General features: G+C 33.6%; 2 protein-coding genes across 2 annotated transcripts; one reads left to right on the top strand and one right to left on the bottom strand.

Moving 5' to 3' along the window:
• Positions 1–410: 410 nt before the first annotated feature.
• Positions 411–1,398, top strand: LOC141677139 (membrane protein PM19L-like). Its single transcript, XM_074482903.1, has 4 exons — positions 411–606; positions 685–904; positions 1,010–1,055; positions 1,182–1,398. The coding sequence occupies exons 1-4, from the start codon at positions 480–482 to the stop codon at positions 1,266–1,268; spliced, it is 480 nt and encodes a 159-aa protein (XP_074339004.1). The 5' UTR covers positions 411–479; the 3' UTR covers positions 1,269–1,398.
• Positions 1,399–2,012: 614 nt separating this feature from the next.
• On the bottom strand, positions 2,013–6,336 carry LOC141677138 (uncharacterized). The gene is made up of 4 exons (XM_074482901.1): positions 5,994–6,336; positions 4,368–5,497; positions 4,122–4,220; positions 2,013–2,372 (listed from the first exon to the last, which is right to left on the bottom strand). Exons 1-3 carry the CDS (start codon positions 6,061–6,063, stop codon positions 4,128–4,130), a joined length of 1,293 nt encoding a protein of 430 aa, XP_074339002.1. The 5' UTR covers positions 6,064–6,336; the 3' UTR covers positions 2,013–2,372; positions 4,122–4,127.
• Positions 6,337–26,351: the final 20,015 nt, after the last annotated feature.

Below are 26,351 nucleotides of genomic sequence, written 5' to 3'. Positions count from 1 at the left end.
AAGTCATAGAACTATATTCACCCATTGAAATGCATCCAAACAGTTGTCATAACAGTTGTGAGATTCTATCGTCAAGAACAGGAAAGATAATTTATAAAGTAAACAACAGATACATCAACTTGTTTCCTGTTGGCAAAGAATATAGACCTTCCCGCAAGAAAGAACCAATCGGTGAAGTAGTTCATAGCCCCAACAAAGCATGTACCATCAAGTTAAGAAAAGAAAAGGAAAGATAATTTACAATAAAGTATCTGTTATGGTATCCCTACATTGTCTTGCCCTCAATTTGAAGCATCATCCATGTCTTTACAGCCCCTGCAAACACAAGGAAGGAATCAAAAACATTGTATCATAGCCAATACAGACCATATATAAGATGAACTCCTACACGCATAACATGCATTGGTACTTCTACATCCTCATACATTATCCTCTAATTCTTTACTACAAACTTTCAAGATTCTCAGCAGTATCGTGAAATGGCAGGGGAACAGATGAAACCTGTTGCGACGCTTCTTTTAGTCCTCAACTTCTGCATGTTCGTTATAATTTTAGGCATTGGCGGATGGGCAATGAACAGAGCTATTGATCATGGTTTCATCATAGGTATATCTTTAACATCGAGCACACACACACAGAGGGCTGCTTGATTAGTATGCTAACCACATTATTTGCGCTTAACAGGTCCAGGATTTGATCTTCCAGCTCATTTTTCACCAATTTATTTCCCTATGGGAAATGCTGCAACTGGTTTCTTCGTAACGTTTTCTTTGCTAGCCGGTGTTGTTGGGGTAGCATCTGTTATCTCCGGATTCAATCATGTCCGGTTCTGGAATCACGATAGCTTGCCTTCAGCTGCTTCTGCTGCTACAATTTCTTGGGCTCTTACTGTCCTTGCCATGGGGTAATACTTCAGTCTACGTTTTAAAAACACACACCCGAGCACACTTTTAAGATATGAACATACAACTTTAAATTTGTTTTAATCAATGTACCATCGTTTGTGTAGCTTTGCCAGCAAAGAAATTGAGTTGGACGTTAGAAATGCCCGCCTAGTAAGTGAAAAGATAATATTTCTTGTTCAGTAAAGTCACAGATTTATCATTCTGTTAGGTAATTGTAACAGCTAGTATAAGTATCTGACAAAACATACGAATAACTGGTTGCAAATTTTAATGCAGAGAACAATGGAAGCGTTCATCATAATTCTTTCCGCTACTCAAATCCTATACATAGCTGCCATCCATTCTGCTGCAACAAGGAGATAAACAAGAGGGTTGAATCAAGATTTCTTTTATTTTATGGATTGTTTGCGCCTATACTTTACTCTCTTTTTTTATGTACTCCTGCTCTTTGTTGTGTAAAGATTTAGCCAAAGTTCTGGCCGTTTGTTTCTGATTTGTGAGATGTAATTTTTATTTACCAGTTGTGTCGAATTGATCATGCATAACAGCTTCTTCATAAAAACTTCTATCAGCTCCTTGTGTGTGTGTCTACGTATGTGTGTTGATGTGAATATATATGCACATTTCTGGTGTACTGCAACCGATTCAAAATCCAGGAGGTATATGAAAAATGAACGACTCACTAAAACATATGTATATCTAACCTAATTATTCGTTGGGTCCTAGATGTTAGGAAATATTTGTAATAAAGGATCCATCAAGGTGACGTTCCCCTGCTTGTCTGGATATATTACTCCCTACAGGGACTAGGTTCCAGACCAGTTCATACTATCATTTTGTTGATGAACACAATCTAAACTAGACTTCCTTCTCAATCACATGTAGACTTTAAAGTTCAAACTATTAAGGGTTCATCTTTTAGCAACTTGGCATTTTAAGCAAGAAACACGTTATTGGCTGAATATGATGAAGCTACGTTGCTTAGGATTAAAATAAGCATTTAGATCTGTGTTTGAGTCCATAATATAAATACTTCACATAGTTATACATTTGTATTGCTATCAACCAAACAAGAACCACAACTGGTAACATTACTGAGAGATTCAATGTAGACATCAACCAATTTTAATACATCAAATATCATCTTAAAATTTATAGAGTATATCAAAATATAAGACTAATCCTCAAAAACCATCTTCAACACTCAAACCAAATTCTCCCAGTTGACTAAATATAGTTTGTACAGAAACCATTGAAGAAAGAAAAGGGAACAGGGGAAACTCACTGTATAGAACCGAAAAAATAAAAAGAAAATAAAAAGGACTGTGTAAACCGACCAAGAAATTAAGAACCTAATTACTTTTGCATGGTCAGGCTCCTGCAATTATTTTTGGGAAGAAAGGTTGCAAAAAAACTTCTAGGATCCATGCTTTGCATTCTACAGTCCAGCACTTCTATCCTCTCTTTCTGCATTAAAAAACAAACAATGTTATGCAACATTCATTAACAATGCCAATATATAAATGGTCAAATCAGACTAAAGTAAAGAACGATTTATGCCCAAGTTGAATGCACATATCCCCAAATATTTTTCATAATTGACAGAAGTTATATTGTAGTTGGTTAACAGGGGTAGCGATCAACGTACATGATACAGTTCTATGATAAAACTAAGTTAACAAGTATCCATTATTCCAATAGCAACGAGATCGTTTTGGTCCTACCCCACAAAAAGTTATACGGAATAGTTGCTTTTAAAACTTAAATTATAGATGACTCCATTCTTTACCCATGTATTAATTTCAGAAAGTTGGCTCTCATCACCGATCTGTTAAATGCTTAGTAAAACATGACTTTTTGATTTAATTTCACACTGTGACAGTCTAACAACAAGCTAAGTTTTGATCCCGCATGGACTTATACCGTACCGAGATCCAACAATCATTTGATAAGGATAATTTAAATAAGAGAAAATAACATTGGCCCTGTTTGGCAATTAGGTGTTGGTTGTAGCGGTTTGAAATAGCTGTTTTGACTAGCTAATTGAATTTAGTTGTTTAGATTAAAACTATTTGGTAAATAGATATTTCAATTAGTTTTTTGTATTATATACCTCAAAAAGCTCCTACAAGCAGCTCCCAAAAAGCTATTTCAAAAAGTTAACTGCCAAACACTAATATTAGAGGTTTCATTTGGTCAAACCTCTAATTTGATTCAAAAAGCTATTCTTTTGTCAAAAAGCTAACTTCCAAACAGGGCCATGACTATTTAAGCAAAAAGGTTCATTTTTCTCCAACACAGAAGGTCTTGGCTCATCATAGCGAACAATTAACTAGTTACTAGCTCGTAGTAAACTGTAATCAGAAGTTCAGTACTGATCTTTCCTTTCGTTGCCACCAAGTTATCTTCTTCCCCAACTTAAAACTACATGGAGGAGCACATAATCTATGGTGATCTGTACATCCATCTTTCTACTCAATGCTCTCTATTTTCCCGTCTCTTCTTCAGTCAAATCTTAACAACAAAGTAATTTGTGCTACTGTTCATGTTCAGGTTATATAATGATTAGTGGCAGAGCTATTCTAAAGTACGGGAGATGAACTCCCTCTGAGTAAAATAATCAGTGGCCACATCTAAGAATCTCACATGGTGCAACGTCTGTGATGAGGCATGACTCATGAGAATAAATATAAAAAGGATCTTTTGTTTTTATTTATTAATAAATAGTTTTATTATATTTGGTAGAAAAATTAGTGCTTTAATAAGCGGGGTTAAAACTTAAAAGTATTTAGCATGTCGCTTGTTTATACCAATTGTTAACCGACCTTAGTCCATTAGGTCATTTCATCAGGTATTCCAAATTTCCAATATCCATAAATAATGATGTAATCCCCGCATATCATATTAGACTAGATTATTGAGATATTATCGAGTATTAAATTGGTCTTTTGTTCATGTGTTGCGATCATCTTTATTTCTCCCTCCTATGGTTGGGAAACCCTTGCGATGCTTAGATTTTATGCAGTTAATCCGCCCAAGCTTATCTTGCTCTTGTTTATATTTCTAAAATCATCGTTTTGGACTTATGTCCTTCATCAGTCTGTCTGCCTCCTAGTTAAGAAAAGCTACCGAGTAGTAACTAAGGAGGCAGTGATATATCATATGAGTACAGTAGAAGCTTGGTTCAGAAACACATACATATAAAAATCTAGTTACCTGAAATTATCTGTCAGAGCTTGTGAACAACTCAAATAATCCACAGCAACTCTTTATGGAAGCCTTCTGAACTGCTTGCGGTGTAGAAGTTACGGAAAGCTGAAAAAAGAAAAAGAAAGAAGATATACAATGATTTCATGGGCTTGAGATTTTAGCTACAAGGACAGTAACTGATATTTGGACCGTTGGCCTTTCATGTAAAAAAGGAAAGAAAAAAGAGCATGTTCTGGGGATAGGAGTCAATACCTGATTACTAGAGTTTTCAGGATTCTGATAATCTGGAACAGGCACTGCACCGTTACTTGTAGGGCCAACAAAAGAATTGTATGATAGCTCTAGTTTGTCTTCCTGCACTTCAGTAGCAGAATCCTTTGCATCCGAAAATGTTACTGCTTTTCCTGATGTTGTAAGTTCCTTATTCTCCGATCCTGAATCCACCAGTTGTGGGGAATCGGCATTTATATTATCCAACTTAAGTATCTCTTTCTCTCCAGGCAGATCCAGTTCAACAGGATGCGAAGTAATATAATTTTCCGTTAAAGCATTCTCAATTTCAAATGTGTCTTCCACCGAGTCCTTTTCTGATTTTACCAAAGGGGCAGTTTCAACATCCCCGTTACGAGTCTCTCCATTCTGAACAGTATCATTCACCTCATATACCAATTCCGAGGAACAATCAGTCGGCTTGGCTAAATCAACAACTTGAACAGCTTCAGCAACTAAATTTTCAGTCTCTCTCGACGGGATGCTATCACTGACTTGATTTACAATGGCTGATATAGAATCATCAAGCTTAATAGAAGAACCAGTTTCAATTATTTTATTATCAGATTCTTCTACTTCAACTTTTTCGATTACTTGACTTACAACATCAGCCAAAGTTTCAACAAGCTCAATTGACTCAACAACCTGTCCAGTTTCAACAGGCTCAACTGTACCGACAACCAGTCCAGTTTGAACAGGTTCAACTGTATCAACAACCAGTCCAGTTTCAACAACAGCATTATTGTCTTCAACATCACGAGATTCATTGTCCGAACTACTACTGCTACTACTTTCGCTGCTTGACGACCCTCCACCATGCACCTTTTCCGCAGATTCAATACTTATATTCTTGCTTTTGCAATCGTCCTCCAACTTCAACTCCCACTCAATCTGAACACCGCCTTCTTCCTTTCTACCAACTTCCGGCGCATCCCCTTTACCCAAAGAACCACTCTCAGGAACAACTACCTGAGCAGACGAACCATCTTCACTCTTCCCCAAATCAACCTCCTCTACCTTCCCAAACGAATGTGCAGACTCATCCCGAGAAGCAGGAGAACTAACCTCCCCACCATCACTCTCCTTCTCATCAAACTGTTTCACATCTTCCCCTACCATAATTTGATCCATCACAAAAATTCAAAACTCAGTAATTCAAACCAAACCAACAAATACCCTCGAACCCAAATCACCAATCAAGAATTAATAAAGTTGCAAACTTTACAAACCACCAAAACAAACACTAAACACACAAACAATACAAAACCCTATTCAAACCAACACCTACCCTTAAACCCAAATCACCAATCAAAAATTAATAAAGTTGCAAACTTTAAACAATCAAACAAACACTAAACAAACAAACAGTACAAAACTCTACCAAAACCAATCCAAACAAGCAAAACAACTTATACCCATGTCCTAAAATCAAACAAATAGAGTAAAACGCAACCACCCATAAACTAATACAAAGAAACAAAAGATACCCACCAAGTGAATTATAGAGACAGATCAAAAGTAAGTAACAAATAAACATGGGGGGCTCCAATAAAAATAAAAAAAGGCAAGAAACAGACATAAAGTGTGTGTAAATAAACACATACATACCATGAGAGTGTGGGTTTTGTTGAAGCTTTTTCTTCTTGGCAGCTTTTCTTTTCTTTGCACCTGATGGCATGATTAATGATAAATTAAAGAATGGGGTCTATGAAAAGATACAGAGGATGATGATTGTATATACAAATGGGGATCGAGGGGTTGATTGATATATATATATATATATATACGTGTGTGTGTATGTATGTGTCTTTACAGTAGATATGGTGGTGAGGTTGAGAAAGGCATGTGAAGGAAATTCAAAGAAAGAAATACTATAAGTGTGTGTGTGTGTGTGTGAGTGCTGGGCTGTTATATTTTGGGTGCATATACCCCTGTGATGACTGGGAGGGAGGGAGGGAGGGTATCTTTTATTCTTTTGAAGTCCAACCTGGATTTATTGGTGTCTCATTGGGCATGATGCAACACTCTACTACTACTATGGTGTGTGTCACATTTTCTTTGGGTCTCGATTTAACTTCTCACTCAAAACTAGGACCCTGCCAAAAATAATTCCGACACCCAAAATTGTAAGTTGGCCCAGATTTCATCCCCATTTTTTAATAAGATTTATTAGAAAATGGAGTGTCCCCAAAATTTTATTAAAATTGTTCTCAAATGATGATTTCATAATTTTTCTAAAATAATTGTTCATAATTTATGTGTCCACAAATTAAAAACTTGACAAATGTCACGTTATTCGGGAAATATTTTAGAAACAAATTCGGATCACTTATCATTATCCAAAAATAAAAGGTTATGCACTATAGATTGAATCATTAATTTATATTCGGTCTTTTAAAATTTAAGTTTATTTACGGGTCGTTTGTTTAAAAATATGGTGTCGGATTGTAATCAACAATCGGGTTATAGTAATACGAGGATAAGGTATCACATATGATATTATGTGTTTGGTTGATTGTTTGAATGAACATTTTTAATTTAAAATATTAAGTCAATTATTTTTATTTAATTAAATATATTAATTTTAAAATATTTTTGGTTCATGGTTTTATTTTGATTTTAAACATTTATACTTAATTATTTAAATTAAAATTAAAATAATATAATTGAAGTTGATTCTCATACCCATAGTACGAAAAACTCATACTTTGGGGTTTGAGTAATGGGTATCATTTTATTCTAAACCAAATGTCATGTATGAGGTTATAATTACTGAAACTCATAACTCATTCTAGAATTTGACAAACCAAACGACTCCTTATTAAAATCAAAAGTCACGCAGGGTTGACAAAATTTGAAAATGCAGATCGGATGTGTGTACAGGTATTATGGTCAACTATGTTTAACTAGCATAATACCTCGTGCGAGACACGGGCCTAACAATATATCGAAATTCGACGTATAAAGTTCCTGATTTTTTTTTTAAAATTAATAAATAAAGTAAATACCTAATAATTTAATTAAAAATGTATCGTTCGGGAATGGACTACGGGAGTTTTTCCTTTGAGTGAATTTGGGAATTAACCATTTGTAGTTGGTCAAACGACTACAAAAGCAGCTGAGACAAAGGTGCGTAAACATGATCAGGCATGCAAAAATAATCAACACGTGTCCATGCCTTTTGCTTTTGACATATTTGAAATATTGGCATATGATGATGTTGAGTTTCTTAGTTGAGTGCAAAAGATCATGAATAAAAATGTTATGACTGCAGGCTCGAGTGAATATGTTTTTCTTAAGATATGATTTGTAATTCAACGAGGTATTGCGGCGCAGTTTGTTTCTCGCTTACCTCGTACACTTGTATAGACTTTTTTATCACATTAATTTATTTCATTAAAAAAATATACAAAAAATAGCACTGCATATAGATAGTTTATGTTCAATGAATATTTAGACTCTAAATTGATGATTTATTGTGTTACCATTTTTTTTGTAGACTTGATGATTCCGGTGATAACAAATATTTTGTTTGTACATGATCTCTAAGTCAAATAAGTTATTTTTATTCAAATTTGTGTAGTTCATATATTTGAGTGTAATGTGATTTTGTATTTGATGTAGAAGATGTCTTAGTCTAATCATAAATTTTTCGTGTTGAAGTGTCATTATAATATTGTTAAATTATTTACAATGGGGTTTAGTTAACAAATATATACATATCTACTATTATTTGTATATGAGATATGTATTTTAGAATATGTTATTGTGTGTGATACAGTTGGTGTTATGCTATATATTATTTTTACTATAGAGACTAATGTATTCTTATTTTAGTCATTGTCATTTTTTTGTGCATGATTCCCACCTTTTTTCGTATACATATTCAATAATCATATATATTGGTTTGATGTGCCATGCTATTATAAATCAATAAAATATTCATAAATATTAGTACTTAAATTCTTATACTTTAAGTTATTATAAAAGAATACGATAATTTATATGATCAATATAATCACTTTTTATTTTTAACATAAAATAAATCAAATCATAAATTTTAGTGTGTATACAAGTTTCATTCATACATTATAATTTTGAATATGAAAATAATTTTATAATAACATGAAACAGTTCCGTACAAACAATGGCAAGAATTTCAGTGTTTCATTCAAAGACTTTTAAATTTATATATAATTTTGATTATATTAAAAAAATTATGTTTTACATTTTTTTATAATTAGGGTACTATCTAAAATCAGTAAAGTCAATACGTTTTCAAAATTACTTAATTGCTATATTTTTTTAATTCTAAAACAAATTAACATCTTTATTTTGAAATTGTATGAAATGTAAATTAGAATATTAAATTTGCTCTTTCGCATTTACCTGTATTTAAAAATTACATACATATAGTTTAAATTATAATATTACTGTATATTTTGTTTAAACAAAGTGAAAATAGAAAAAAAATTGGTCGAGTACAATGCCCATAGTATTACCTGATCGTACGATAATCGGGTCAAGTCCACGAAAAATTACAATAAATCAATCTTACAATTTTGATATATATTATTTATTAACCTCGTCCTATAAAGGTCTCGGACAAATTAATCCACGTGGATGTAAATTGATACAAACACCTTATTTCATTGATATGATTTTCTCATCGATCCAATTAATAAATAATTTAAACATGTTAATTGAAAATGAACTTTAATTCGACCGAGATTTGATATATTTGTGAAAAAGATTCAAATTTTGTGTTTTTTTAAGATAGAGTAGATTTCGATGCTATGTTCGAAATAAGCCAAAAACACAGTCTAAATTAAAAATCGAATTAATTTTTGAATTATGTGCACATCTAACACTACTCCATTCATCCCGTAATTGTTAAGTTATATAATTTATTACTGTCAATTTGGTTAAATTACTAAAAAATTAGCATTCTATTTTTTTAAAAATATATATAACATATACTTTCGAACTATATAAATTTAATTAAATAAACACGCATAAAAAACTTATTTATTTTTCATATCAGTGTGAACGCGAATATTTGACATTGTTAATTAATTCTTATATATACTATCGTAGATTTTAATAAGACATTTACTTAAAAACATATTACATTGTTTACTGAATACGTGTTATATCTTAATTTATTTATATTTTTTTATATAATGACTATCTTTATTTGTTAAATATTGACCAAAATCATTATCTTAATTGCAACTTTAATTATTTAGAAATATATAGCTAACTAAATCAATATATATGTAATAAAAAATATGACTATAAAATATTATTTAATGAATTGCAATAATAAACTGAAATTTAACTCTATAGCGACACACACATATTAAGTGCTTACATAAAAGACATAGCATTATAGTTGTATTGTAGTGAGAGGATTATTGGATAGAACGGTGTTCGATTCTCACCAACAACATTTTTTTATTATAGGAGATACATGGGCAAATCTTTCATTTCACTAAGAATAAAAAATCTCACTAAAATTATCCCCTTGTTCTCCTATTATATATAGAAGAGATTTAATGCATTATCAAATATTTGATACAACCAAGAGCTTGTTGTTATTAAGAAAAAAATAGACTCTCAATATGCTGATAAGAACTATGCAATGGAAAAAGTAACAGACAATATTACGAATTATGTGTTTTGATGATAACACAACATTTAGAATATTTTTATACAAGTTAAATTATGTAATTGTTCAACGGATATAAATATCATTCTTATAAGGTATTTGATGAGTGTGAATTTATCAATGAACAATACATTTTATAACATATTCAAATATTCCAAAATAACAGTTGATAATGTAGAATAACGTTAGTCATGTTGACTCAATTGATAGGTAGAATATTATTAGATATTGAGTGTTAAAATAACTTGGATACAGAATTCTTGCACTCTTAAATTTTGTTTAACGTGTTTTTACTAAGTTATCAAAATGTTTGATTTTTGTGTCTGTGCATGTATTAATCTTATAGAATGAAATAAACCAAGACAAATAAATACTCAAAAGTTAATAGTTAGAGTAAGTCAAGAATGTTGCTACAACCTGGGTTTGTGAAATTACAACTCAACTTCTGTTTTACTTAGAGAGATTTCAATATTGTTGAATATGAAAATCTTGACAGCTAAAAGAAAGAATTTGCACTTGTAAAACTGTGCGCAAAATTGCCTTTAACATTTTTGGTGAAGACTTGGAAAAGGCATTCATTATGAGTGTGCAAAACGTCATTACTAAACAGGAAAGATGGTAACATGTGACACTGCTTGTTGTGCAATACCTGCCTGTACCATAACAAGATTAAGTCAAATTGACAGCCCTAAGAATTAGTTGTATGGTAATCTAAATTTGTATTTTGTATTGTATTACTTAAGTCTGTAAAAATGTTGAAGATCAGACTGGAGTATTTTTCTGTAAACAGTCTCAAGCCTAAAAATAAACTCTGGAATAAGATCATGCCTAAGAGAAATTATGAAGAATCTTGAAGTTGAATAAATCTGTTTTGGGAAAAATGTTCTAAGTCAAGATATCTACAAGTCACATATCAAGTCATATAGAGAAATCATTTGAGAACTCCAGAATGACTTATCGAGAAGTCCCAAATAGCTTATAGAGAAGTCTCAGAGATATTGACAAGCCAAATGAAGACATAAAGATTGGAGATATCGACAAGTCAAATTATCATTAGAGATCTCAGAGATATCTACAAGTCAAAATGTTTATAGAGATCTCTGAGATATCGAAAAGTCATTTATGCATTAGAGAACTCAGAGATATCGACAAGTCAAAATGAAGATGTGAAAATTGGAGATATCGAAAAGTCAATTTTCTCATTAGAGATCTCAGAGATATCGACAAGTCATTTCTGCATTAGAGAACTCAGGGATATCGACAAGTCAAAATGAAGATGTGAAGATTGGAGATATCGCCAAGTCAATTTTTTCATTAGAGATCTCAAAGATATTGACAAGTCAAAATGCTTATAGAGATCTCAGAGATATCGACAAGTCATTTCTACATGCAGAAATTTGGAGACCTCGACAAGCCAAGTTTACTTATAGAGAACTCAGAGACTTCGACAAGTCAAAGACACTCATAGAGAACTAAGAGATCTCGATAAGTCATTATACTTATCGAGATGTCAGTTCTCTATAGATCAAACTGGAGATCTCGATATGAACCTCAAGTACAAAATGCAGACAAGTTGAATATTAAAGATTATCAATCAACAAACAATCTAATCACTTAGATTGAAAATTCTACAAAAGCAGTTTGAAGAGTACAAGATCAAAGGACAAAGGAAAGTCACAGATCTACAGGATTTGCAAAGATACACTAAGCCAGAAATGGAAAGCTTTATAGATAACTTAAAGTAGGGTTTAGTACATCGTATTGCATACTGTGTTTGCTAATCTATAAAGTAAATAAGGGTCCTTTGCTTTTAAAGAGTATCAAACAGATCTAGTTTTTCTTGTAACTCTCTCAAGGAAGAAGCTGAGTTCTTTACTTACAAAGAACCCAGGATTTGTAGAAAAACACTAGCTTGATTTAAATACAAAATTAAGTGGGTTTTGAAATATTGTGTGTACTGTTTTATTTCAGCTAACATAATATTACTGCATTTTTAATTAGCTTTGTTAACCAATTAACAAACATTTAAAAAGCCTTAAAAATATCCAGAGCACATTCACCCCCTATGTTGTACACATTACCTAACAAGTGGTATCAGAGCAAAATCTGAAAGCAAACAGATTAAAAATCTTGGAAGAATGAATACACAGAAGCTAAGCAGTATCAAGATACCAGCCTTTGATAGAGCCAACTATATATTATGGAAAAAGAAGATGTTGTTGTTTATGAAGATGGCCAACCCATTATATGTTCAGATTCTCAAGAATGGCCCTTTCACTCCCATGGAAAGAGTTGAGTAATCTACAGATGGAGATATGGTTATCCCAGCTCATTATGCTCCTAAAGATCCCTCAAAGTACTCTGAGATTGAGAAAGAAAAAGTCTCTGGATCGTAGCTTGCAACTAATTCTGATAGAGTCACTTGATAATGTAATGTACAATAACATTATCAACCATGACACAACCAAACAGATCTGGGAGAAAATAGAAATTCTATGTGAGGGAACAGAGGAAATTAGGTCAAATCAAAGGAGGATCTTGGTATCTCAGTATGAGGGTTTCATGGCTAAACCTAAAAAAAGTATAATTGATGTCTTTGAAAGATTCAACAAGCCGATTAATGACTTGCAGCTTCATGACAAATACTATGAAGCTGAGGAGGTTAACTTGAAGTTTTGCTCATCCATCCTGACCATCTAGAACAGAAGATTTCAGCTATAAGAGAAGGGAGAGACTTGAGCAGAATGACACTGGAGGTTTTATATGGTATTCTAAAAACCTATGAATTGGAAATGATCCAAAGAAAATCTTTAAGAGCTGGTCAGGGGCACATTGTTGATGGATCAAGTGCACTAGTTGTTAATGACAGCCAATCATCTGATGATGAACTAGAAATCCAGATTCCGGTTGCTTCAATTAATGAACAAAAGAACAAGGAACCACAGAAGCAAGTTATTCTTGAACTTAAAGAGGATGAATTTTATACCTTGGATGAACTGGATGAGTTAGATCAGTCCATGGCTTACTTAACAAGAAAATTCTCTAACATTAGAGTAAAGAAGCCAAAGTTTTTCAAAAATAAGGGATAAACATCCAACAAGGACAACAGCTGGAAGGCAAAGGCACAGTACAACTCTGGAAGCAAAAATGGCTAAAAAATAGGATATGTTGACATGTCAAAGATCAGGTGCTTCAATTGTGATGAATTGGGCCATTTTGCTACAAAATGCAGGAAGCCAAAGAAAGTGAAAAAGGACAAGGCCTATCTTGAATTGGAGGCAAAGTATGAGGCTCTTCTAAGAAAGCAACAGGCTAAAGCTTATATTGTAGAAGGAAAAAGTTGGGATGATTCAGATAATGATGATGATGAGGAAGTAGAAAACTATGCACTCATGGCTTTGGATCAAGGAGAGTCATCCTCATAAAAACACAGGTACCAACTCTTACCACTTTTGATTTAAATGAAAGTCAATATAAGGAGACTGTTGAAAAGATGAGCATAGAAATGTTCCACATTCATACTAGCATGGTATCAGCTACTGAAGAGGTCAGTAGGTTATCAAAACCTAATGAGAAGCTTGAGAGTGAGAAACAAAATTTTGAGCTATTGCTTGTGGAGCTTGAGACAATCAAGCAAGAAAATGAATATCTAAAGAACAAGCTCAAGTGTGCCAGTGAAATATAAGCTGTGTTAAGAGAAAAGATAGAGAAGAATGAGGTAAAAATGAAATCATTCAGAAATGCGCCCCAGCTAGTTGGTCAGTACCATGATAAGAACAAGCCATGTGCTAACATAGCTATTGGCTTGGATTATGATGCCTTGAACAACAACAAGAAAGTTGAAGGTGACAAGGGAAAATGTTAGAAAATGAATAACACACAGAGGGGGGAGGTGAATGTGTTTTACTTTTTTTAGGATTTTCTTGAATGTTTATGGTTGAACAAAGTAAATTAAATCTTGTAGTAAAATGTATTCATGCAGAAATTAAGCTTGCAGAAAATAAAGAACACAAATCTTCAAAACTCACTTAATTTTATATTAAAATTAAGAATGTTTTGCTACAAAATTTCTAGGCTCTTTGTTGATAAAGAGCTTAGCTTCTCCTTGAGAGTGTTACAAGATTTTTTATCTAGATTTTTACTGCTGACTGAAGGACCAGTGTTAACTTTATAATTTAGTTAACTGATGGTTTACACAGTGTACAATAAGACATGCTATTAGCTTTTCTAAACTGTCACTTGTCATTTCTATTTATAGAAAAGTAGATCTTCCATTTTCGGCTTAGCATATCTTTAGTATCCTGTGATAATTTTAATCTTCCTCTGTCAGTTAATCTTCACCATTGGTCTTGCACATTCTTCAAGCTGTTTTTCTAGACTTGTCAATCCAGCTGTTTGGATTGTTTGTTGATTGTTAATCTTGAATATTGAACTGGTCTGTGATTTTGTACTTTAAGAATTTTACTCGAGATCTCCAATTAGGCATATAGAGATCTTGACATCTCGATAAGTATAATGACTAATCGAGATCTCTAATGCTCTAGTGAATTTGACTTATAGAGGTCTCTGAGTTTTCGAATGAAACTTTAGCTTGTCGAGATCTCTCAGCATCATGTCTTCACTTTTTCTTGTCGACAACTTAGAGTTCTCTAGTAAATTTTGACTTATCGATATCTCTGAGTTCTCTAGTGGACTTTGACTTATCGATAACTCAGAGTTCTCTAATGAATGTAGACTTGTCGATAACTCTGAGTTCTCTAGTGAAGAAATGTCTTGTCGATATCTCCAACCTTCATGTCTTCTTGACTTGTTGATATCTCTCTGAGTTCTCTAGTAGCTTTCCTGACTTCTCGATAAGTCATTTGGAGTTCTCGAATGACTTCTCTTTAACACTAAATCTGTGACTTGTAGAGATCTTGACTTAGAGTACTTTTATCCAAACAGATTTATTCAACACCAAGATTCTTCAAAATTCTTCTGAGGCATGAACTTCTTGATCTTCTTCCAGATAGAATCCTTAGGCTTGATACTGTTTCAGGAAAAAGACTCCAGTTTACTCCTTTGCATTTTTACAGACTTTAAATATTACAAGTACAAAATACAAATTAAGATAACAATACAACTTACTTAGGATTGACAAATTGTCTTAGCCTTGTTAAAGTACAGGGATGTCTTATACAACAATCTCCCCCAATTTGTGAGAAGATTGCTTAACACAAATTCATTCCTATTAACAAGACTAACCCCAAGTTTAAAAGATTATAAAATGTAATAGTTCATTATTCTCCTTAGATCAGATGTCCATTTAGCTTTGCTTCACACTTTGATCAGGAACACTAATGATGTTGTCATTTTCAGTAATCTTTGACATCATCACTTATATATTACAATCTCCCCCAACTTGTTCATTATGAAGTTATGCACAAGTTCTGATTGATAATGTCAAAACTCTAACTAAATGCAGAAGTCAATCTCCCCATTTTGTCTTCTTCTGTGAGTTTAACAAACTTTACTTCTATACATGTCTTCAATATTGTCTGCATCAACATTGTATAGATATTTACTCGATTTACCCTTGTAAAGTTTGTACCACCAGTGCATTTAGATTTACTCTTCTCCCCCCTATCAAGAAGAGAGTATTATTGTCTGGCAACATCTAACAGCTGTTCTTGCATTTAGATTTACTCTCCCCCTTTTTGACATTATCACTAGGTGGAAAGATTCAGCTAGATGCACATTGTTCAAGCTTTTGTCATTGTCCATTTAGAACAATATCTGCAGCTTCAAGCTTCAGTGATTTCTGTAGTGATGAGTTCAACAAGTAGGATATGAGACTTTACTTAGACCTGCAGAAAATGTCTTTCAGTAACAAAAGTCCTAAACTCTCTGTTCTTTTAAAGTAGTCTCACTACTTCTCCCTGCACCAGTCTCATGACTTTTAAGAGTCAGAGTTCCTCACAAGGATTACTAAATCCAGACACTCATCTACCTCTCCTTTTGCTAGGAAGGATCCTACCTCTCTTATTTTCTATTTTTCTCTCACTTTTCTCTCATCCTCACATGAAAGGATCAAATGTTGTTTGACCTACATAAATAAGAGGTGGATGAGAAGAGTTTTTTGTGATCATATGATTAGGGGTGATCCATATAGGTCTAATCATACTCATTTCATCAGAAGAGTGAGTATGCATTTCATACCTTGTGGGATTCTGAAGAAGCAACTGATTAATTTAACATTAGTATGTAGCTGCATCTTTCATTAGTTTTAACTGTTCTCACAGTGTTCTCAGTGATTTTGCCTTCATCACCATTTTGAGGTAATGGTTTTTGTGTGGCTGGAGATTCAAGAGTTGTTGTATGACTTTGACATCCAGGTTCTTGTGTACTCTACTCCACTGTCTGAATTCTGAGCTTTTGTTAACACTATTTGCTGTGCAGTTTTGTCATGTTTATCAAAAGATTCTTCCTTGTCTGCTATACTATATGAAGTATAGGTTCTTATGGAACATAGATCAAGAAATGATGGTGCTGCTATGCCCCATTAAGACATAGGTTCTTGTGTGCATGATCTAGGAAGTGAAAATATTTTGATAGTCTCATCTACATGTCCAAGAGTAATCTCCTTCACTCTCTTTTAGTTTTGCTGTTGTAGGAACTTCTGACAGTTTTTCTTGGCAAATCTTCCTGAAGTCTAACATAACAGGGTTGATGAGCTTCTGTGAAAACCAGTATTATGAAGTTCTGGTACTTTCTTTGTAGATGAATCAGAATAGCCTTTGTAAGCATCTTGTACATGAATGGTTGTTCTAGTCATGTAGCGGTTCTGATTTAGTAAGCACAAGTATCCCCTTTATGAATTCTGTAGGTTTTAGATAAGCATGAGGATCTTGGCTTATAACATCCTTCTCTTCTCAAACAACAAAACATAGGAAGAACATTTTATGAGGTTTCTATCCTTTGTAAAACAGGTTCCTTTCGAGAGTCACCTGAGTGGGTTTGTGTTTGAGTTTGTGTTTATGTTGTTGTGCTTGGGTGAACTGCAGTTTAGTTGTGAAAGATGTATTATCTGCAGCTTAGCACAAATGCCTGTTGAGTGATCCATAGATCTCAGGAATCTTGTAATTAACAAGTTTCTTGCAATTATAGGCAAATTCAGAGAATTTTGCAAAAAATTGATTTTCAAAGATGTTTAGATACAAAAGTTAAGGAATTTAAACCAAAATCAAGAATGATTTTGTGTAACATTCTACTTTACTTATCCGTTGATATGTCTGATGCATCAGTTGAAACCAAATGTGTTATACCTGCTTCGAGTGATTTGTCTGAGTTTCCTGTTATCTTGAAGAGATTGTGTTTAAACTGTACTGCATTGAACATATGTAACTTTATGATGTTTACTTTGACACATGCAATGTAAGATTTTCAGTTTCATGCAGTATTACAGGAAAGATGATAATCAGTTAAATTATAAACACATAGCAAACAAGGAACAAACAACTTTGAAATAGGGAAGATGAAAGATTTTCATTAATATAGAAATAGAGTACAGGATGATTTAGATTCTAACAATTAAACCCTAATCCTAACTACTCTAGTTTCTGCTTCTTCTCTGCTTCAATCATCCTCGCCTTGCATTGGTACGCTCCAGACATGGAGTGTGCAAGAGAAATGATTCTCTCTTGCAGCTCTACAGCAGTAAGGCGTTCCTGCTCAGCCTCCAAAGCACGTATCTCCTATTCGAACGAGACTTCACCCTCGAAAAATAGAAAATTTATTTGATCATCCCAAGAAAGTTCTTCAAAAACTTCAATGGGAACATCAAAAGGACTACAGACTATCCCTCTGATGCGGACACGAAGCCCAACAGGGTCATAGTAGACCCTGTTATTAGCCAAATGAAAGGTTGGTTGATAAACGCCATTGTTTAGCTTGAAGAATACAGGAGCAGCCATTTGAGAGATTTGAATAATATGAGGGTTTGGAGTTAGGATGTTTGTTGAGAGAAAAAGTAGTGATGAATATTGAAGAGAGAAGGATTTGAATTTATAGAAGGAGAAAAGAAACCAAGAGACACTTGAGTTGCCCGGTTAATAAGTGTTATAATCATACAAACACACTTTACGCTTACCTAGGCAGTTAAAAGTGACTTGCCTTTCTAGATTAACTATTCCCCAAGCAAGTACTCAAGAACACTTACACAAAAAGTAACCCTTCCTAGCAGCAAAAGATATTCCACTAGCTCACTAATTAAATCAAATACTCCGTACTGAGAAAGATTGATTTTGAATAAATTCAAAACACATAATTAGCACATAGTCAAATAAATTTATTTATTATCAGTATTCTCAAAACATCACATATAATATACTAGTCTACTTACATTAGACTAACATATTCCATATTTGATCAAAAATATGCACGTAAGCACGTAAATGTATCAATAAGTCTGAGTATATATAGAAAAAATAAATGACTTAATAAAAAATTTGAAATACGCATTGGGATTTATTTGAGAAGTCAATTTGAACATTGTTAGCATATTCAAGAAGTTATTTTAAGTTCTTTATTAGAGAAGTAAAATAAGCTTATCGAAATGTCTTATAAATACTCAGTTTGTGCAAAAAGGACTGATAAGTTCTGAATTTTAATCAATATAAAATTAGAACATATTTTATGTCAAAAGTATTTCGCTGAACATAATTTATGAATTAAATTATTCCAGTTTTTCATACTTTTTGCTTCTTTTGATCTGTTATTTATTAACTTCATATATTTAGGATATGAATTAATAAATATACAGTTTACTTAGAATTTTGAAAAATTCCAAGTTAAAATATGTACGAGAAGTCTGGGTATTTATAGTAAAAGCAGATGACTTGTCGAGAACTCAAAAATAGACGTTTGGAGTTTGCTTATCGAGAAGTCATTTTTCAGAATTGAAATACATATCGAGAAGTCATTTTAAATTACTCTTATAGAGAACTAAAAATTAACTTATCGAGATGTCAAATAAATACCCAGTTTGTCCAAAAATGGACTGAATTAATTCCAACTTTTATTTGAATAAATTCAAAATAAAATTAGAATAAATTTTCTAAAAGTATTTTACCAAAATAATTATTATTAAATTATTTCAGTTCTGAGTTATTGATAAGTCAAAAATTGTACTTGTAGAGAACTCTGTGAATTAACACTACTAGAGAACTCTACAAGGACTTATCGAGAAGTCACTCGAGAAGTTACTCGAGAAGTCAGTAAATTGTCTTGTCGAGAACTCACTCGAGATGTCCTAAAATGACTTGTCGAGAAGTCAATTAGACTTATCGAGAACTCAGTTCTCTATATACTTTTAATTTTTGTAATTCTGCCTTGTGTTAATTTTACATATTAAGGATGTAAATTAACAATTGGGCAGTTTACTTAGAATTTGAAAAATTCCAAGTTGAATTTAGAATTTTGAAAAATAAATATGCAGAGATTTCTGAAATATTTATAGTTCATATTTCGATTAATTTCCATTTAAATCAAATTAATTTTGATTTACTGGAGATTAATCTGCTGCAAAATATTAGCTGAGTTCTTCCCTTAGGATGAAGAATTAAGCATTCCAATTTCACCTACAAGTCTAGTGAAAGTTGCTTCATCCAAAGATTTAGTAAAAATGTCAGCTAATTATTTTTCTGTTGGAACAAAAATGAGCTCAATGATACCATTTGTAGCATGTTCTCTAATAAAATGGTACCTTACACCAATGTGCTTTGTCGTAGAATGATTAACTGGATTAGCTACTATGGATATAGCACTAGTATTGTCACACATAATAGGAATTATGTGTAACACTAGGCCATAATCCATTAGCTAATTTATAATCCAAAGCACTTGAGCACAATAACTTCCTGCAACTATGTATTCAGCCTTTGCTATAGAAGTTGATACCTATCGTTGCTTCTTGTTGTACTGGGATTCAAGTCTTTGTCCAAGAAATTGACAGGTTCCACCAGTACTCTTCCTGTCAACCCTGCATCCAGCAAAATTTGCATCTGTGTAACCAACAGCTTCAAAACCAGTTCCCTTAGGATACCATAATCCCAAGTTTGGAGTTCCCTTCAAATATCTGAAAATCCTCTTTGCAGCCATCAAATGTGATTCTTTTGTATTGGCTTGAAATTTTGCACATAGACATGTTACAAACATGATGTCTGGTCTACTTGCTGTTAAATAAAGCAATGATCCAATCATCCCTCTATAGCTTGAGATATCTACACTTTTGCCCTTTTTATCTTCATCCAACTTTGTTGCAGTAGACATAGGCGTAGATGCAGGTGAACAAGCAACCATACCAAACTTTTTCAATAGACCCTTGACATACTTAGTTTGGCCGATGAAGATACCATCACTTCTTTGATTGACTTGAAGTCCAAGGAAGTAACTCAATTCTCCCATCATACTCATTTCATATTCACATTGCATAAGCTTGGAGAATCTTTGGAAAAGCTTTTCATTAGTAGAACCAAAGATAATATCATCCACATAAATCTGAACTAGGATCATATATTCACCATATTTCTTGTAGAAGAGAGTCTTGTCTATGGTACGTCTAGTAAAACCATGCTTCAGTAGAAAATCTAACAGTGTGTCATACCAAGCTCTAGGTGCCTGTTTGAGTCCAAATAGAGCCTTGAGTAACTTGTACACAAAATTTGGAAATTCTGGATCTTCAAAGCCAGGTGGTTGTTGCACATAAACTTCTTCTTCTAGCTCACCATTCAGAAAGGCACTCTTGACATCCATTTGATACACTTTAAAATTTGAATGTGCAGCAAATGCTAGAAAGATTCTTTTTGCTTCAAGTCTTGCAACTGGAGCAAAAGTTTCATCATAATCAATTCCTTCTTCTTGTGAGTAGCCTTTTGCAACTAACCTTGCTTTGTTTCTGGTAACTATACCATCTTCATCCATTTTATTCTCGAACACCTATTTTGTTTCAATAATGCTTCTATTCTTTGGTGCAGGAACTAACTTCCAAACTTTGTTCCTTCCAAACTGATAAAGCTCCTCTTGTATTGCAGATATCCAATCAGGATCTATTAGAGCTTCTTCCGTTTTCTTAGGCTCTACTTGAGACAGAAAGCATGCATGTAGGCACTCATTAGCAGTTGTACTTCTAGTTCTCACACCAGCAGTAGGATCACCAATAATTACTTCTCTAGTGTGACTTATGTCCCACTTCCTTGTATGAGTTTGTTGACTTGTACCTTCATCATTTTCTTCATTATTGGTATGACTGCTAGATCCTTCTCCTCTTTCTCCCCCTGAGTTTGTGTTGTCAAATTCAGGTGTTTGAGATGAGCTTTCATTTCCATGATTTTCTTGTTCAGTAGTCTCTTCATTTATCATCTGTTGTGTATCAACTTCATCTTCTCCATCAGAATCACTATCAATATTGAGGTTTTCAAATGCAAGGGCTTCAGCTTCATTATCATCAAGGAATTCCAAGCCTGGACACTTGTCATCATCAAAAGTCACATATGTGCTTTCCATAATCTTCTTTTGATCAATCACATAAACCTTGTAGGCTGTTCTCTCCAATGAATATCCTAGAAAAATTGCATCAAAAACCTTTGAGTCAAATTTTCCCACATATTCAGAGTTGTCTTTCAAAATATAATACTTGCTTCCAAACACATGAAGATGCTTTACAGTAGGCTTTCTTTTATACATGATTGAGTAAGGTGATTTTCCATGAGCTTTCTTAATGAGATATTTGTTTTGAGTATAACATGCAATGTTAACAGCCTCTTCCCAGAAACTTGTTGGCAGCTTGGCATCTTGAGCATTATTCTAGCAGCTTCAACTAATGATCCGTTCTTTCTTTCAACTACTCCATTTTGTTGAGGTATTCTAGCAGCTGAGAATTCTTGAATAATGCCTTTGCTTTTGCAGAATTCACTTAATGTAGCATTTCTGAATTCTGTTCCATTATCACTTCTCAATCTTTTTACACAATTGTAATCTTCAGCTTATTTTTTTATCTTCTTGATGTGCTCAATTATGATGTGTGGAGTTTCATCTTTAGAGTACATGAACTCTACCCAAGTGTATTTTGAGAAATCATCCACCATCACAAGTGCATATTTGTTCCTTGAAATAGATAAGACATTTACTGACCCAAACAAGTCCATATGAATTAGTTGCAAATGAGTTTTATAGAATTCACATTTTTTGACTTGTGACTTGATCTTTTCATTTTTCCTTTCTAACAAGCTTCACAAACTTCAACTTGAGCAAACTCCAGTTTAGGCATGTCTTTTACCAACTCCTTTTTGACCAAGGTGTTAATTGCCTTGAAATTCAAGTGAGATTGCTTTTTATGCTAAAGCTTGCTTTGTTCTTCTGATGCCTTGGTGTGGAAGCAACAAATGCCATTATTATTTGTTGAGTCCAAGTCTGCAACAAACAAGCTTCCTTTCCTTGCTCCTTTCAGAGCAACTTCACCAGTTTCCTTGCTGATAAAAGTGCATTCATCTTTGTTGAATAAAACTTCAAAGCCTTTGTCTGCAAATTGGCTAACACTGAGAAGATTCACTTCAAGACCAGCTACCAGTGCTACATCATCAATGAGAACATTTTCAGAAACAATCTTGCCATATCCCATTGTGAATCCTTTGCTGTTGTCTCCAAAGGTCACCAAAGGGCCATCTTTCTCCTCAAACTGTGATAGCAGGGCTTTATCACCTGTCATATGTCTGGAACATGCACTGTCTATGATCCAGATGACTTTCTTCACTTTGCCCTACACACAATGTGTTTTAAGTGTGTTTAGCAACCCAAGCAGTGTTGGGTACTTTCTTTTTGTTAACTAATTTAGTAGAAGTAGAATGAGTAGTTTCAGATAAAATAGAGTTCAAGGAATGTTGTGCATTTTTCCTATCTGATGTAGACCCAATTTTTGTCTCTTTAAGGTCTACTCTCACTTTGTGGCAACTCTTTATCACTTTCAAGTTGCAAGAGATGCAATCAAACTTGTCACAGAATGAATAAGGATCATTTGTATTTGCTTCATTGTATTTGTAGGCTCCTTCAGTTGGCTTGCTAACTGCCTTTTTACAAATGTGAGTTAGGTGATTCACAGAGCCACATTTTTCACATTTCTTTCTTGGAGCATCTGCAATATAAGCAAAATTGTTGCTTTTGTTTATCCCTATTTTTCCATTTCTATTTTTCTTTTTCTTTCTTGCATCTTCAGTTTTGGTTTCTTTAACAGGAGTCTTGGGACTTTATTTGTCCATGAGCTTCCCTTCAGTATTGGAAGACTGAACTGATTCTTCAATTTTCTTCTCTTTATCCTCATCAGCAATTTCTTGCTTGATAATCAATTCTTCTTCACTAAAGTTGACTTCACATGCTTTGAATATAGGTGCATTAACCTCTTTAAAGAAGTTTGGAGTATTTTCAGTTTTCTTTGCTTTCCCTTTGTCACCTACAGTCTTCTTTTTGTCAATTAAAGCATTATAGTCAAGACCAATAGCAATGTTTGCATATGACTTGTTTTTCTCATGGTACTGTCCAACCAGTTCAGATGCATTTCTGAAAGATTTCAGCTTCACTTCATTCTTTTCCAGCTTCTCCCTTAGCACTGCTTCAATTTCATTTGCACACTTGAGCTTGTTCTTTAGATATGCCTTTTCTTGTTTTAAAGCTTCAAGCTCCACCAACAACAATTCAGTTTCTTGCTTCTCACTTTCAAGCTTCTCATTTATCTTTGTTAATCTGCTAACTTCTTCATTAGCAGCAACCATGCTTGTGTGGATGTGAAATATTTATGTGCTCATTTTTTCAACAGTTCCCTTATATTGATTAACATTTAAATCAATGGTGATAAGAGTTTGAACCTGTAATTTAGACGATGATGATTCTCCTTGCTCAAAGGCCATGAGTGCATAATTTCCAAATTCTTCATCTTCATCATTTTCAGAGTCATCCCAACTTTTACCCTCTGCAATATAAGCTTTGCTTTGCTGTTTCTTCAGAAGAGCTTCATACTTTGCTTCAAGTTCAAGATAAGCTTTATCCTTCTTTTCTTTCTTGGGTTTCCTGCATTCTGTTGCAAAGTGGCCTAGTTCATCACAATTGAAGCACCTTATCTTAGATTGTCAACAGATCCAGTTTTGTAGCCATTCTTGCTAATGTTAGAGAATTTTCTAGCCAAATAAGCCATTGACTGATCTAGCTCATCCAGTTCTTCAAGAGTGTAGAAATCATCTTTTTCCAATTCCAGAATGACTTGTTCATGTGAATCATTTGTTCTTTGCTCACTTGTTGAGGCAACTGAAATTTGAGATCTTGGCTCATCAGTATGTTTAGCTTTCATTAACAATTGAAGCACTTGAGCCATCTACAACATGTCATTGGCCAGATCTCAATGATTTTCTCCGAATCATTTCAAGTTCATATGTTTTAAGAATTCCATACAAAACTTCCAGTGTTATTCTACTCAAGTCTCTCCCTTCCCTGATTGCTGAGATTTTCTGTTCCAAATGATCAGGGAGAGTAAGCAAGAACTTCAGGTTCACTTCTTCAGCTTCATAATATTTGTCATGAAGTTGCAAATCATTTATCAACTTGTTAAACCTTTTAAACACATTTGTTATACATTCCTTTGGCTTTTCCATAAAACCCTCATACTGTGAAATCAGTATTCTTCTTTGATTTGACCTAACTTCTTCAGTTCCCTCACAGAATATCTCTATCTTTTCCCAGATCTGTTTTGCAGTGTCACAGTTGACAATGTTGTTATACATTACATTGTCAAGTGACTCAATTAAGATTAACTGCAAGCCACTATCCAGGGAGACTTTCTCTTTCTCAGGCTCAGAGTATTCTGCAGGGTCCTTGGGAGCATAATGAGCTGGAATAACCATATCTCCATCTGTAGATTCCTCAACTCTAACCATAGGAGTGAAGGGCCCATTCTTGAGGATCTGAATGTAGAGTGGATTGACCATCCTGATAAACAACATCATTTTCTTTTTCCAAAGAGTGTAGTTAGCTTTATCAAAGGTAGGAATTTTGATGCTACTGGTTTTCTGTGTATTCATTCTTCCAAGATCTTGAATCTATTTACTTTCAGATTTTGCTCTGATACCACTTGTTAGGAAATGAATAACACACAGAGGGGGGGTGAAGGTGTTTTACTGTTTTTGGGCTTTTTTGAATGTTTATGGTTGAATAAAGTAAATTAAATTTTGTAGTAAAATGTGTTCATGCAGAAATTAAGCTTGCAGAAAATAAAGAACAAAAATCTTCAAAACTCACTAAAATTTATACTAAAATTAAGAATGTTTTACTACAAAATTTCTAGGCTCTTTGTTGATAAATAGCTTAGTTTCTCCTTGAGAGTGTTACAAGATTTTCTATCTAGATTGTTACTGCTGACTAAGGATCAGTGTTAACTTTATAATTCAGTTAACTGCTGGTTTACACAGTGTACAATAAGACATGCTATTAGTTTTTCTAAACTGTCACTTGTCATTTCTATTTATAGAAAAGTAGATCTTTCATTTCTGGCTTAGCATATCTTTAACATCCTGTGATAATTTTAATCTTCCTCTGTCAGTTAATCTTCACCATTGGTCTTGCACATTCTTCAAGCTGCTTTTTGTAGACTTGTCAATCCAGCTGTTTGGATTGTTTGTTGATTGTTAATCTTGAATATTGAACTGGTCTGTGATTTTGTACTTTGAGAATTTTACTCGAGATCTCCAATTAGGCATATAGAGATCTTGACATCTCGATAAGTATAATGATTTATCGAGATCTCTAATGCTCTAGTGAATTTGACTTATACAGGTCTCTGAGTTCTCGAATAAAACTTTAGCTTGTCGAGATCTCTCAGCATCATGTCTTCACTTTATCTTGTCGATAACTTAGAGTTCTCTAGTGAATTTTGACTTATCGATATCTCTGAGTTTTCTGGTGGACTTTGACTTATCGATAACTCAGAGTTCTCTAATGAATATAGACTTGTCGATAACTCTGAGTTCTCTAGTGAAGAAATGTCTTGTCGATATCTTCAATCTTCATGTCTTCTTGACTTGTCGATATCTCTCTGAGTTCTCTAGTAGCTTTCCTGACTTCTCGATAAGTCATTTGGAGTTCTCGAATGACTTCTCTATAACACTAAATCTGTGACTTGTAGAGATCTTGACTTAGAGTATTTTTATCCAAACAGATTTATTCAACTCCAAGTTTCTTCAAAATTCTTCTGAGGCATGATCTTCTTGATCTTCTTCCAG

This window comes from Apium graveolens, chromosome 8 (genome assembly GCF_009905375.1).
Source record: "Apium graveolens cultivar Ventura chromosome 8, ASM990537v1, whole genome shotgun sequence".
Lineage (NCBI taxonomy): Eukaryota > Viridiplantae > Streptophyta > Magnoliopsida > Apiales > Apiaceae > Apium > Apium graveolens.
Note: the sequence above shows the minus strand (reverse complement) of the source record. Positions and strands in the feature narration are given on the sequence as shown.

Excerpts from the sequence above, each read along its gene's own strand:
- LOC141677139 (XM_074482903.1), top strand. The coding sequence starts at position 480 with ATGGCAGGGGAACAGATGAAACCTGTTGCGACGCTTCTTTTAGTCCTC. Across the intron at positions 607-684 it reads TGATCATGGTTTCATCATAG|GTCCAGGATTTGATCTTCCA; the intron begins GTATATCTTTAA and ends TGCGCTTAACAG. Across the intron at positions 1,056-1,181 it reads ACGTTAGAAATGCCCGCCTA|AGAACAATGGAAGCGTTCAT; the intron begins GTAAGTGAAAAG and ends ATTTTAATGCAG.
- LOC141677138 (XM_074482901.1), bottom strand. The coding sequence starts at position 6,063 with ATGCCATCAGGTGCAAAGAAAAGAAAAGCTGCCAAGAAGAAAAAGCTT. Across the intron at positions 5,498-5,993 it reads ACAAAACCCACACTCTCATG|GGGAAGATGTGAAACAGTTT; the intron begins GTATGTATGTGT and ends AAATTATGGTAG. Across the intron at positions 4,221-4,367 it reads CTGAAAACTCTAGTAATCAG|CTTTCCGTAACTTCTACACC; the intron begins GTATTGACTCCT and ends TTCTTTTTTCAG.